Source organism: Merops nubicus, unplaced genomic scaffold (genome assembly GCF_000691845.1).
Source record: "Merops nubicus isolate BGI_N331 unplaced genomic scaffold, ASM69184v1 scaffold6866, whole genome shotgun sequence".
NCBI classification, from domain to species: Eukaryota; Metazoa; Chordata; class Aves; order Coraciiformes; family Meropidae; genus Merops; species Merops nubicus.
The window spans coordinates 39,582-52,576 of record NW_008614246.1 but is presented as its reverse complement, the minus strand read 5'-3'; the positions used below and the strand labels follow the sequence as shown (position 1 = coordinate 52,576).

Sequence of the window (12,995 nt, the reverse complement as noted above, 5' to 3'; positions counted from 1 at the left end):
GCATCTGACAGCTGCGTGCCCATAAAACATGACTTTCATGTAACTTGCATATATATTTGCAGAAAAGATACACAAAGCTTCTATAGAGACCATTTAAAAAGTCTGATAAATGCATATGCATCACTTTCTAGCACTAAAACCATTTTACAGGTTACACACTTGGGGTGCTCAGTTAAGGACCTGTGAAAAAAATAAAAGCCATTTAAGAGCCACTGTAGTAGTAAGGAATCTGATACTTTTTTTTTTTTTTTTTCAGTTGCACAAGCATCGACCTGCATTTTTAGATAAATACTGGTTATCAGGGATTTATTTTTTTTTTCAGTATCAATTCAGGTAAAGTTCTCATTCAGTCCAGAAACTTACTCACTTATGGGACCTATAAGATAATGCATTTTATTTTAAGTACTCTTAAAAATTAATTGCAAGGTTTTTTTACTTCAGTATTTTCACTGCTTCTGGAATAGTAATATCCTGTTGTTTGTTCTTGCTTTAGCAGCACAAGTTTTAAATATATTTTAGATTTTTTTTTTCCTTATTAACTTTCCTATATATTTCCTTAGGATACTGAAATTAAAATACCACTTCAAGCAAAACTTTACAATTACTTGCAATTGGAATTGAAGAATGCTTTTTCTTAATGATTAGCTAAGTCAATATGTCTGTACGTGCTTGTTCTCATGTGGTCCCATAACCCAAAGGTGAAGCAAACACAAGTTGCACAAATGCCTGCTTGTCCTGACTTCTTCAGCGAGAGTGGATTTTTAGCTGTTTATTTATCTGGAATGTTGTGCTTTGGCTCACCTTAACCCTTGGTTTGGGTACGCATCTTAGCAAAGTAGTCTGGCAAAGCACAAATATTTTAACCCTGTTGTAGCAAATTGGAAAATTGAGGAGGATTGCCATCATTTTGGAGATGCTAAAGGGTGCCTGCCATTTCGTCTGATTTTAATTGTGTGCCTATATCTCACTGGGAATATTCCATAACATGCCAAAATCTTGAAATATTTTACTTGTGTTATGTTTGGCTCTTCACTGCCCTATATGCAGTAACTTGTATTCTCAGCAATTGTAAGCAAAACCCTTTGTGTGCAGTTTCTGCAGCAGATAGCTATAGTATCCTCTCCAGCTAGGTGGCAAAATTGTCTACTGAGTTGGACATAATGAAGCTTTTCTTTTCTGGTCCATTAAGAGCAGTGAATATAATCAAAGCCAGATGAGCTTTAAGAGTTTCTGGTTGCTCACTGTGTGTTTGATCAGTTCTAAGCAGGGAGCTAAATTCCCAGTAGCACTTTCTTGGATTTTTAGAAGAACAGAACTGACCCAATCCGTTTCCTGAACACTTGGAGAATACCCTAAATACATTTTATACTTTCCTAGTTTGAGGTCATAAGATAACATATTCTTTATTTCTGCTTATATTAAGTAACAAATGAATTTCTGTATAATTTATTCACAGACTAATATAACCCATGTTCAGAATGTTTCCTGTCTTTCAGTGTCATGTGTATATATGTATGTGACTAATTTTATTTTGCAGCGTGCTGTTCTGGGCAGTGTGAGGGAAAGTTATCTGCATTTCCTATAAAAAGCCAAGTGATTCATAAATGCCTTGAAGACCTCCAGTGAAATTAGGTTCCTGTTGGGTAGTAAATAGGCCCTTGAGTGAGCTGCAGTATGGTGTGCTGGTTGTTCTTGGACTTGGGTCTGTCAGTACTGTCTACAACACGTTAAAATAGTATTATGAGCTCTACTAGGTATTTCTATCAAGGCAAAGCAGTTGTGCCAAGGGGATCATAAGATTTGTTAGACGTTCAGATGCTCCTGTTGAGTACAGCGCTGGTTTCTCTAGCGTTAACAAAACCTGTGCAGAATAATCCATAACTCCAGTAGTTTTCATCTGTGTCTGTTTCTTCATTGATATGATGAACTATTGATGATAAATCATGGGTGTCTGGTAGTGACTTTCCAGAGTCTAAGATACATTTGATCATGAGAAGAAAAGCAAACTGGGATAAGCAAACCTGTGTCTGAGTTCCAAGTTACTGAATACCCTCATGCTTATTTTGTAATGGGAATAGTAGAAATGGTAGAGAGGAAGCTTTTGCTTTGCAGATCAGTAATCCAAGGGTGTCTTGTTTCTGTCTTCTTCCAGAAATTGAGGCCAAGGAAGCTTGTGACTGGCTACGGGCTGCTGGGTTCCCACAGTACGCACAGCTTTATGAAGGTAGGCACCTGAGCATGTAAATCAATCATCTCCCAGCAATTTTGGACAATAAGATGTAATATTTGATAATATTACAATAATTGAGATTCAGGTGCACAACTGAAGTACTGGTACCTAAGATGACTTTTAGGCACTGGGCTACTCTCTGCTATGTACCACATGCATAGATATACTACACCCACTGAGCCTCTGAAGTGCTCTTGGAGTTTTACATTTGTTACAAGTTTCTGTTTTACTCTGAATATTCTAAATGTCCCCATAGGTCAAATGTTATTTTAGCACTGTGGTACGTTCCTTGTAGTTAAAACACAAATGAACTATGTTTTCATGAATGTAGTCATCCACTGCTACAAGCCCAGTCTTAGAGAAACAGAAGCTGTGTCCAGCTCTCCTAAAGGAGGAGAGGTAGGAAATTCTACATATGCATCAGTGTGTCTGTACGCCTCATGATTCCCAAGTGCTCTGTGTTTTTTTCAGAATAGTTGGAATTGTTGTTAGACACAGGCTTGCTGTGAAGGGAAAAAAGAACATACAAGCCATTGTCACACAGATGTGCAGCAGCTTCTTGAAAAGAACACTGCACCCTACGCTCACTTGTCCTTCTGTGGCATGGGTTCAGTTTCTGTGTCTGCTTTTACAAAGGTTTTGCTCGATTAAACCTGCTGTCTTTGTTGCCTCTCTAACCTACTAGAAACTTGCAGTTCCTCTAACCTACTAGGAACCTGGCATACAGTTCTTAATACTCCGATGCAGAGTAACACACAGAAGTTGGTTTTAAAGTGTGACATCTTTATATATATATTATTGTTCAGAATTTCCCCTGCACACCACTTAAAATTACTTGCTTTGTAGTGAAATTATTCTGCACTCTTATCTGCCTCTTCTTTTTTTATAAAACAAACTCCAGCTGCTGCTTGTAAGAATGAGCATAGCAAGTCCATTATTTACAATGAATAACTGTTGGAAATTACAGAAAATGCTGAGCTGACCTTCTTGAAAAATGATCTTGTTGAGCTTTGATTTGCAGCTGCATTGGCAATATGAGATGATAATAGCACTTTCAAAAGCAGCACTTGGCAAAACTTTTCTTAGCCTGTTCAGAAATTAAATTTCCTTTTCTTATTTCTCTTCTTTTTTTTTCTGTTTTTTTGTGTGCTAATGGAGATGCCAAGATTTTCTTGGGATGCAGAGCTGAGAAGAAAGACTTCCAGTCTTTGTTAAAACTGGGAAGACTTCTAGTTGGATATGTAGGCTTGTGGGTTTCATGTTATGCTGAGCTTTAAACCCCCTAATAAATTATTTGCATTCAGAAAACGTGTCGTACTTGTGCCTACAATTGCCCTACCTGGACACTCTAAGTTATATGAAGTTTCTAACATAGGGCTGTGTCCTGCCTGACATCAAAAGAACTCTTGAGGTGACAGCAAGAAGTGAGATCAAGGCAAACCATTCCCATGGAAAAGACAGCTGCTTTTATATTAAAACAATATGCCATTGTCATCTAAAAGGCCCCTTGGCAATAACAACAGCAACAGAACCAGCAGCAGCATAAATTGAACACTGAAATTTATTTCATGCAAGCTATCAACTTCTTCCAAATCAACTCTCTCACTTAAGCGCTCCCCTATCTTGGCAGTGTTAGGTTAATGGTTAGACTTAATGATCTTAAATATCTTTTCCAACCAAAACAATTCGATGATTCTGTGATTCTCTATGTTTTCTTGTGGGCATTCTAAGGTACTAATTTTCTCAGTAGAAACACTTAGATAAGCACAGATGAAAAATACTAGTTGAATGTGCTCACCCTCATTACTTGAACCTGAGACTTAAAATAGTGAAGGGGAGACCTATGAATCAATTTGGTATAGTACAAGAGTTCTGAGAATTCACCTGTATGGAGTGGTCCCATGCAGTACACATTTAAAATTGGAGACTAATCAGTGGCTTTTTGTCAGTTGTTTTCTAAAACTGCAATTTTCTGCAGAAAACACAGAATTTCTTCTGTTAGCAGAATATGTCATAATTTGCCCATTTCTGAGGCAATTCAGTTCCTTTGGGAGATTATTGATGTCAAAAAAACAGAATATTAACTACCTTTCCACAAATTTAACACTAGTCTTATTCTTTTCATCATTTCAGCTCATTCTTTCCTGGTCTCTGGAAATTAAAATATTTTATAGATAATCAGTTGGACCAGGAAAGTTGCATGCAACTGCAGCAGTATATTTGTAGCTTGTCCTTGTATTGCTCTGTGCCCTGAACACCCGGTGGCTTTGGTGGGAGTTTTGGCTGTGCAAGGAATGCCAGATCAAGACCTGTATGACAGTCAGGAATCTGTGGAGGACAGTAGATAATATATATGTGGTTGCTGCTTCAGAGCTGTAGTAAATTTTCAGCTCTATGCCAACATTGTTTCCTCCCCCTCACTCTCCCAGTTGTTTACCTAAATAATCTAAGGAAAGGAGGCCATATGAGTTCCACACAGCTTGGCTTGCTTTCATTGCAATCCATATCTCATTAATGTTACAACAGTGTCTAACTCTTAAATAGCTTGATTAACAGCCAAGGAGTTTCATGTTTTCATTCTTTTCCAGAGATTTGAGGTTTACTGACCTTTTTTCCTTAATGTGAGATACTGGTACTTTGATGGAGATTGTACATTTATTTCAAATAAAACTAGCTGGAGTCAGTTTATGCTTCTGATATCAGATAGGGAGCTCTTATTTGCCTCTTTCCCATTGTTTCATCTCTGCTCTGCTCATTTTTCGTCCATTTTACATATAAACTTTCATTACCAAAGCTGTATGTCAAAGACTTGTACATGAGAAAGGAATTTTTCTGGCCTTTGAGGTGATAGTATCTGTATACCTGAGAAGTACCAAGCACTGGCATCTTGGTGAACTCAGCTGGAGGCAGCTCAGCTGGAGGCAGCTGGTTGTTCTGAAATAAGTCTCCACTGGGAATAAGAGTCATTTTGATTCCATCTGTCTCTATTCCTACAGATCTCCTTTTTCCAATTGACATCACTCTAGTCAAGCGAGAGCATGATTTTCTGGACAGAGATGCTATTGAGGCCCTATGCAGGTAGGTGGAAAAAAATTACACTACACTTTGAAACAAAACCCTTCCTGTGTAATAGAAAGTATAAGCTGAGAAAAGCATAACTTCAGCCTGCATTATTTACCATAAAATAACCATTTGCTTGAGACATTTGTATTATCCAGTATCAGTATGGAGTTTTCACTAGAATAATACACTGGGCTAAGTGATGTTTGAAGAACACTGTGTATACAGACCCTCCTGCTAACCTCAGTCCATCACCCTGTGTGCACCACGATCACCATATTGAATGTGTGTATGGCTGAAAGGGATATTGTAGGCAGATCTCAGAGTTTATCAGCACTGCAAAGATTGGCCTGCCCTCAGCCATGTGCTCCCATTACTTCTCTTCATTGTTTATAGCTCTTTCCACAAGCCAGTTCAACTCACTCACCCTGCAGAGAGAGTGTGGATAGTCCTTTGCTGGGTTATTAAATTAAATGAGCCCATGGAAAGGTATAATCAAGTTCAGAGTAGGTACAAAGGTTGGGGCAGGACTCCAGAGACAGCTGCAGAGGCAGGAGAAGAGGTGGATGGAGAAGAGGGAGCAAGACTTGTTGATGTGTGGCAGCTTATTTTTACAGAACTACGGCCTCAGCATTACCCATTTTATCATAAAAGCAATTGCAGTGACCCTATCTGACATTTACCCATCCATCAGTTATCTCCTCTAGTGTGAGTCTGCAATCTTAAATGGAAAAAATAAAAGCCTTAACTTTTCATATCTCTTGTTACCTAGAAATGAGTGCAGTTTTCTGCCTCTGTGATTTAGTATGGCAGCTTTCCAAATTGTCTACGTAATGAATGCTTTTGAATTCTGCATGCATGATGTATGCAACTCTAAATGTCAGTAATTCTAATGAATTACAAAACCCTTTTAAGAAAGGCTTTAAGTTTATAGTGTACTCATGCCATCACTGCCATAATTGGAAGGAAAAGAGAGGGACTGGAATTTGAAGTTCTTCAGAAATATTTACAAGCTTTTCAAACTAAGAAAACAGATTTGTTGTCCAGTCATTAAGAGGGGAAAAAATCTCATTAGTGTTAAATTCACATTCACGATGTGCCCTACTCACATGTAGGGCACCTATTCCATCGACATTAAAATGTGATGCATTGGTTTATATATTTGTGTGCTCTGGAACTTGTGAAGTCATTGAACAGAAAGTACAGCAATGTGAATAAATGCTGATTCCCAGAAGCATGGTCTTCTCTTGCCAGGAAAGCAAAATACAGTCAAGCCAGCATATTTTGAACCTAGTCCTTGCCTGTGAGCATACTTTTTAACCTGGGATTGTTTATTTATATGGGGAAAAAAGGTCGCAGATCATTTCCCACTGGTGAAAGTAAGAATATGCCCTCCATATCTCTTCAAGATTAGTGTGATTGGTGAAAACAGTTGTCACTTTTTCTGAACAAAGAGAACAGTAAAAGATCTGTATCTTAAGAATGGAAGCTTATGTTCTAAGCCTTCTAATCAAGGTGAAAAACCCAAAATGATACGAGTATATAGATGCTTTGTGAAACTAGGAAGTCTTTCATAGGTCTGCTAATTGTAAAATAACCTCTTCACTTAGATCTTCAAATTGTTTTCTGTGTAATATGCATAAGAATCCCTTGGTCTTACTGTAGTTTGATACAAAGATTTTAAAGGCTGACCCATATAATTCTGAAGCTGTGGCTTATATATCAGACATATCTTTTACAAGATAACTTTAAAACTGAAGCAAAAATTTTCTCTAGAAGAATTCAGAACCTAGCTGAAAATAAAACTGAAATAATTGAGTTAATCATCTCTGTTGTCTATATTTGGTCCTTTACCATTTGTGTTAGACAAAAGCAGTACATTATCACAACATTTCCACCTTTAATTTTTTTTTTTTTCACATCTCCTTGTTAAATTTTGTAAAGCTCATTAAAAAACATGGAGTTGCAATGCTGCATTTCTGCCTGAAGCCTGAGTTTATTTTGAATCATGCCATGGTCAGTGTGTAAACAGTAAAGAGGTTTACTCAGTAAAAGACTTAGAGCTGTTTCACAGCTGTAAGTCTATCACTGTTTCTTGACTGAAAATCAGAATAGATTGGGAATTATTTGCATTTTTAGCAGAGAGCTAAATGAACACTGTATACAGTGGATGATAACAAAATATTAAGTTGTCTGTGCCGAGAATTTGCTTTTCTATGTAACAACCAGTAGTCTGCCAGCAGTTCTAATTACCTTGTTCTAGTTACTGCATGTGAAGAAATTGTTTTAAGAAAGACTGTAGAAAGCACAGTGACAGGGATTTCTTTTATGTTTGAAGCTTTTTAAGCATTTTGGTTTACATCTGAATAGTATTATAAATTATTGTTTAATAATCTTATTAATGTAAGCAGGAAAACTAATATAACTTTAAAACCTACTTATTAGTGAATGTTTTGCCAAATTTATTTCTAAAAGGAAAAAGGTATCAATAGCCACCACATTAAGGTTTTTCCGGAAAAATGTTAAGTGAAAAGTGGGTTGAGACTTGAGTTACAGAGGTAGTGTATGGCACTTGGTAACAGTAGAAGACAGATGGTTAAGGCATGTCACTTAGTGATCTTATCATGAAATGTAGCAATAAAAATGTAAAAGCAATGACTCTAATTTTCTAGGATGCTTCAAGGCACTGCTGGCCTTGTTTTCATAAGACTTTATGCAAATTAATGACTGGGAATTTATCTCCAGAGGGTAACTGGCTGCATCATGCACTGATGAAACGGAGTACTGAAACATGTTTTTCCTAGAGGTTGTTACTAAGGACAAAATACATAGCAAGCCGTGATGGAAATCCTATTTAATCTTCTTACATATAGCTAGAAAACTGCCACACTATATACACAAGAGGTTTCCTAAACCTTTTACCATCAAGACTTCTCATCTAAGAAATTGGTTGTAATGGATTCACATGAGCAGCATTCTCTACTCATGTCATTTGATTCGTAGAGAGCTGGCCTCTTTTGCAGGTTAGAACGTGCAGATGAACCCCATGAGCCTTTGTAGAGGCTGTCCACTGCAGTGATTCAAGAAAGCCCTTGTATCATCAATTAGTTACAGGTATAATGGAGTTGGAATTTACCCTACAAAAGGAATTAAGAATTTAAATCCATCAAGAAAATACTTTAAAGCTATATAATACAGTTGCTCAGATTGAAAATTGTAATTTAAAATGCATAAATCTAATAGTCTGCATTGCTACCAATTTTCTTGGGTGCATGGAGTGACATTTTTCTCATGTTAATGAGAGCAGAATGAATTACCTGGGGTTATAGCCAGCATGGAACTGTCTGGTGTCTAGATTAACAAAGACTTCACACTATAAACCTGTATTTTAATTTATGCATTAGCTAAAGTTAGCTGTACACACTAATTCCAGTGTAATTGCCACTGAGGGCTGATGTGGGCCAGTCTTAACTCGGGGGCTGGGACTGAGAGGCAGGTCCTGTTGCATTGGTCACCCTCAGGAAGAAGGGTTTTACAGAGCTGGGAGGAAGGAGTATGAGAGCCTGGGTAGGAGTACATGGAGGGTGAAGAAACATGACATCTTGGAGATAAAACATTCCATGTGAAGATGTATGTAGAGAGGGTTGACTCAAAGGCATTTATCTAAATGATGGGAAAGAATATTATCTTGTCATCCAGAAAGTGGCCAGGGTAGGAGGCATTGTAGAAATTGAGATGAGATAGCCAGACAGTGAAAGCAGCTATAACTGATGTCTGCAGCAGTCCTACCCTGTCCCTCCATCTCCCTTCTTGTCCTTATGAAGGCATCGCTTAGACAGGTTTGGGCAGAATAAGACAGAGCTAAAGAATGAGGCTGATATGCTGACTGTCAGTAGAGAAGTGATAAGCTGAATTTGTACCTGGGAATGGAATTACCAAAGGAGAACGTCCAGAGCCTGAAGAGAAAACTGTTTCATGAACAAGCATCAATTTGATGAGGAGATCTGTAGAAAATAATATGCTTAAAAAGTATTCTGCAGCGTATGTGAAGGTTAACAACAGATAGAAAAGGTGATTCTGACCCTGGCAAAGCCTAAACTTTGTAAGCTGGGCTTTCCCCACTCAATAATGTTTGGGAGGCAGTCAGTTTTGCACATTGTAGTGTGTTCTCTGTGTCCTATAGCTCAAGGAACTAGGCACTGCTGAACTTGAGCAGAAGTTGAAGCCTCAGGATACATGATGTATATAATGAAAGTTGCAGACCTGAGGCAATCGCTGCGGAGCATTTAGGTTTTAAAAGGGAAACTGGTTTTGTGATGAAATCATGTCAAATGTGTAACAGAGCCTTTATTTGCCTCACTGCTATTGTATTTAACCTCACTCATTGGGGGTTACCTTATCTTGCCTTCGTACTCATTTTTGTGAGTTGTGTGCTGGGAGATTTTTTTTTTTAGACCCTAAATACCCTCTGTGGAACCAGAGGTCTTTGCTCTACCCTTCTCCACCTATTTCAGGGTTTTAATTTAAGTAGGAGAAAAGTCTGAGGATGCAATCTTTGTGAAATCAGAGATCGTCTTTATTAGCGGTCAGACAGGCTGGAGCTAGATAAAGCCTGATACAGGCATTCCACGGTGACTTCTCTCTGCGCAAGTCAAAGGTTGCAACATTGTGAAATTTGTAGATTGTTACACAATATAGAACTGAAACCAGTCTGATATTCCCTGGTCTTGAGGTTCAGGAGTTTGAGAGGAGAATGTTTTTATAGCAGAGGGAGGGAGGTGGCTTTCTGCTGCTGTGTGGCCTCTTAAAAGCCAAAATTCCAGTTTTGTTGTAGCGCGTATGTGGGACATTCACCCTTCCCCCACGCTGTAAATACAGTTCCTCTGAAATCCACTGGACTTGTGGATATACCCACCAGCTGCAGCCACCAAGACTGAGCCTTCTGCCTTTTAAAGTCCAAGCAAAGATGAAAATAAAGAGATCTGGATAACTTTTCCTAACCTGCCACTGCCCTACTATTTGACCCATGGCAATTCTTACTGTTTCTCTTCTTTTCTGCTGTGTTGTGGATGGGTCTAATTATAGATCAAACTGCCTTTTTTTTTTTTTTGCTTCACAACTGCAGCAAAAGCAGCAGTAGGAGCTTTTCCATTTTCTTTGATGGCCTCAGGATCAAGCCCTGTGTAAATACCATCTGCAACCAATCCTGTGCATAAAAGGCGAGGGGAAGGACAGGAAGCTAGTAATTTTTCCTGTGCACACATTTTCTAGATTCAAGTTACAAGTTTCATGAATCTGAAAAGACTCATCTGAAGCAGCAGGACAAGTCAGCATTTTTTAAATTTTTCAAAACTGCCGATACAGGCTCTTCTTTACACTTTGCTCAAGTGAATTATGTAAAAAATATACAACTTCCTTCAGAATTAATATGGCTTTTTACAGGTCAGTTTTGCTCTTGTTGATTTGAGCTGTGATCTGGCTGAAGGAAAGAGGTGGCTTTGCTCCTCTGCCTCCACCCTACACGTGCTATCCTTCATGCAGCTCAAGGAACTGACCTGGGAGAAATTCAACCCAACAAACTATTGAAAGATTAGTTTTCATGAATGGAAGCATCAACACAAGAGATCAAATCATCACTTTTGTGAAGCTGCTGCGTCAGCTTTTCTGCCTTCTGCATTGTGCCCAGCCTGTTCCTGCCCTTTGTCTTGCCATTGGCACAAGCATTTCTCTAACTATACTTTGCCAGTGAAGATTTTCACTGAGCCTTGTCCCTGGAGCAGTTTCTGGGGAGACAGGAGCTGGGGCAAGGGCAGGGGACCACAGCAGCCTGCACTTAGCTGTACCTAAACTGCCATGGAACTACATGTTTTAGCAGAGCCAATTTTTGCTCTGCTCTAAGCTGTTTGTGCTCAGCCTTGCACACGGAGCATCTAGGGGAGAGAGGAGAAGAAAGAGGAATACTTTTTTGTTTTAAGGATACCTACTGCATCATTAGCTCATCAGGGAATAGAGGGATGCTTATATACATTCATATAGTCCTTCAAGATATGCATCCAGATTGCTATCATATTTTATAAGAAGACTGGTTAACTATTCTATTTTTGTTTAAATTTTGGTCCTTCAGAACAACATTTTTATGTATAAAAAGCTTTCTTTTTAGGAAGGAAAAATCAAGTCTGTGTTTTGTTTGTGTTGGTTTCAACTGGTAAGTTGTCTTGTCCCAGAACTGTATTGAAAGTAAACATTGTTCACAAACAAAACAGGCACCTAATAAGTGGAAAATGAGTTTTCTCTGGGAGGTTTTAGCTTGTAAAGTACAATTTTAAAGCAGCATGCTTTTTTTCACACAGACACATGTACACGGTGTCAAATAAGAAGCCTTTTCCATTATTTTCAGTCCGTCGAGATTGATTGTTTCAGGGTCCGTATGTCTGCTACTTAAACAAATTATTTCAAATCATTGGATATAATGCATTTCTCAACTTTGTCTAAGTTTCCGTTCACTCCTCTTCACTTTGATTTAGGGAATTGTGACAAATAGTTATCCGTCCCTCCCTCTGAAGTTAGAATATAGCCAAATGTAATGGGTTAATGGTTAAGTATAATTAGGGCTCTAATTGAAACTCTGCTTGTGGCTATTTGTATGCAAAGCAGTTTAGGGACAGCCTTCACAAAAGCTTGTGAACTGGAATAGCCTGTGTCAAAACACTGGAGTGTTCTCTTAATATGGTTTCCTTTGCTTTGCAGGCGCTTAAATACTTTAAACAAATGTGCAGTGATGAAGCTAGAAATTAGTCCCCACAGGAAAAGGGTAAGTTCCTTTAACGTCTTCTGTTACAGCATTGTTCATTAATACAGCTGAAAAAAAAATCATCTAGCAGACTTCTAAGCTGCAGTCTGGGATAAAACCCGAGTAGAACTCGGTAAGGAAACAGTCAAAACTCTGCTTATGTTTCATTTTGCATTGTCACTGAGTGAAAACTGTAGGGCTTAGCTGCAGATAAAGGTTATTCATCTAGCAAACTCTTCACTGGGATGCTGCTCCCAGTCTGAAAGCACTGGGCTTCTCTGCCTGCCAGTGGGGTTGTCTGCGTTGTAGTGCATTACTTGCACTCAGGGAGGATTTTAAAGAGTAGGTTTGGTGGAGGAGATCCTGACCAGCCATGATGAGCTAGCTGATCTTTGTCTTTGGCATCATCTTCACAGTTTTGGTTCTTTGCCATCATGTTAGAATTATATTACTTTGTTATGATGTAGGCAGGATCAGTCAAACTGTGCTTGGTCAGCAAAGGAAAGAGCAAACCCTTTGTAGGATTTGGCACATTGTTTCCTTGGTTTTTAATTATATGGCTCAAAATTAAAACAGTATATGTACAGAATACGTGAGCTACATTTTCAGAAAGTTTGCATGTTTCCAGGGAGCTCAGCAGGAGTTAAAAGTGTTTCCTGAATCTTCAGGATCCCTGTGGAGCATGATGAGAAATGAGAGAGCACCTAATGTAATTTCAGTAAGGTTGTACTGACAGAAATCTGAGTTGCTGAGTTTGCTAGTAAGATACCACTCGATAGCTGTATTAAAACTGTGTATGTCCTAGGAGGGATCAGTGGTTGATGCTGTCCCCTGGGATATGACAACTGCAGATAAAGATGACTGAGCTGAGGCAATACAATGCTGCCCTACCCTTAACAAGAATGCATACAAATG

General features: G+C 38.6%; 1 protein-coding gene across 1 annotated transcript in view; it reads left to right on the top strand.

The window, feature by feature from the left end:
• The first annotated feature begins 2,148 nt into the window (after positions 1–2,148).
• DLC1 (DLC1 Rho GTPase activating protein) overlaps positions 2,149–12,995 on the top strand; it is a 24,427-nt gene continuing 13,580 nt past the window's right edge. The window contains exons 1-3 of the mRNA XM_008942145.1: positions 2,149–2,224; positions 5,227–5,308; positions 12,038–12,101. Of these exons, the coding sequence (XP_008940393.1) occupies positions 12,069–12,101 (33 nt within the window). The 5' untranslated portion in view covers positions 2,149–2,224; positions 5,227–5,308; positions 12,038–12,068. The remainder of the gene's footprint in view (positions 2,225–5,226; positions 5,309–12,037; positions 12,102–12,995) is intronic.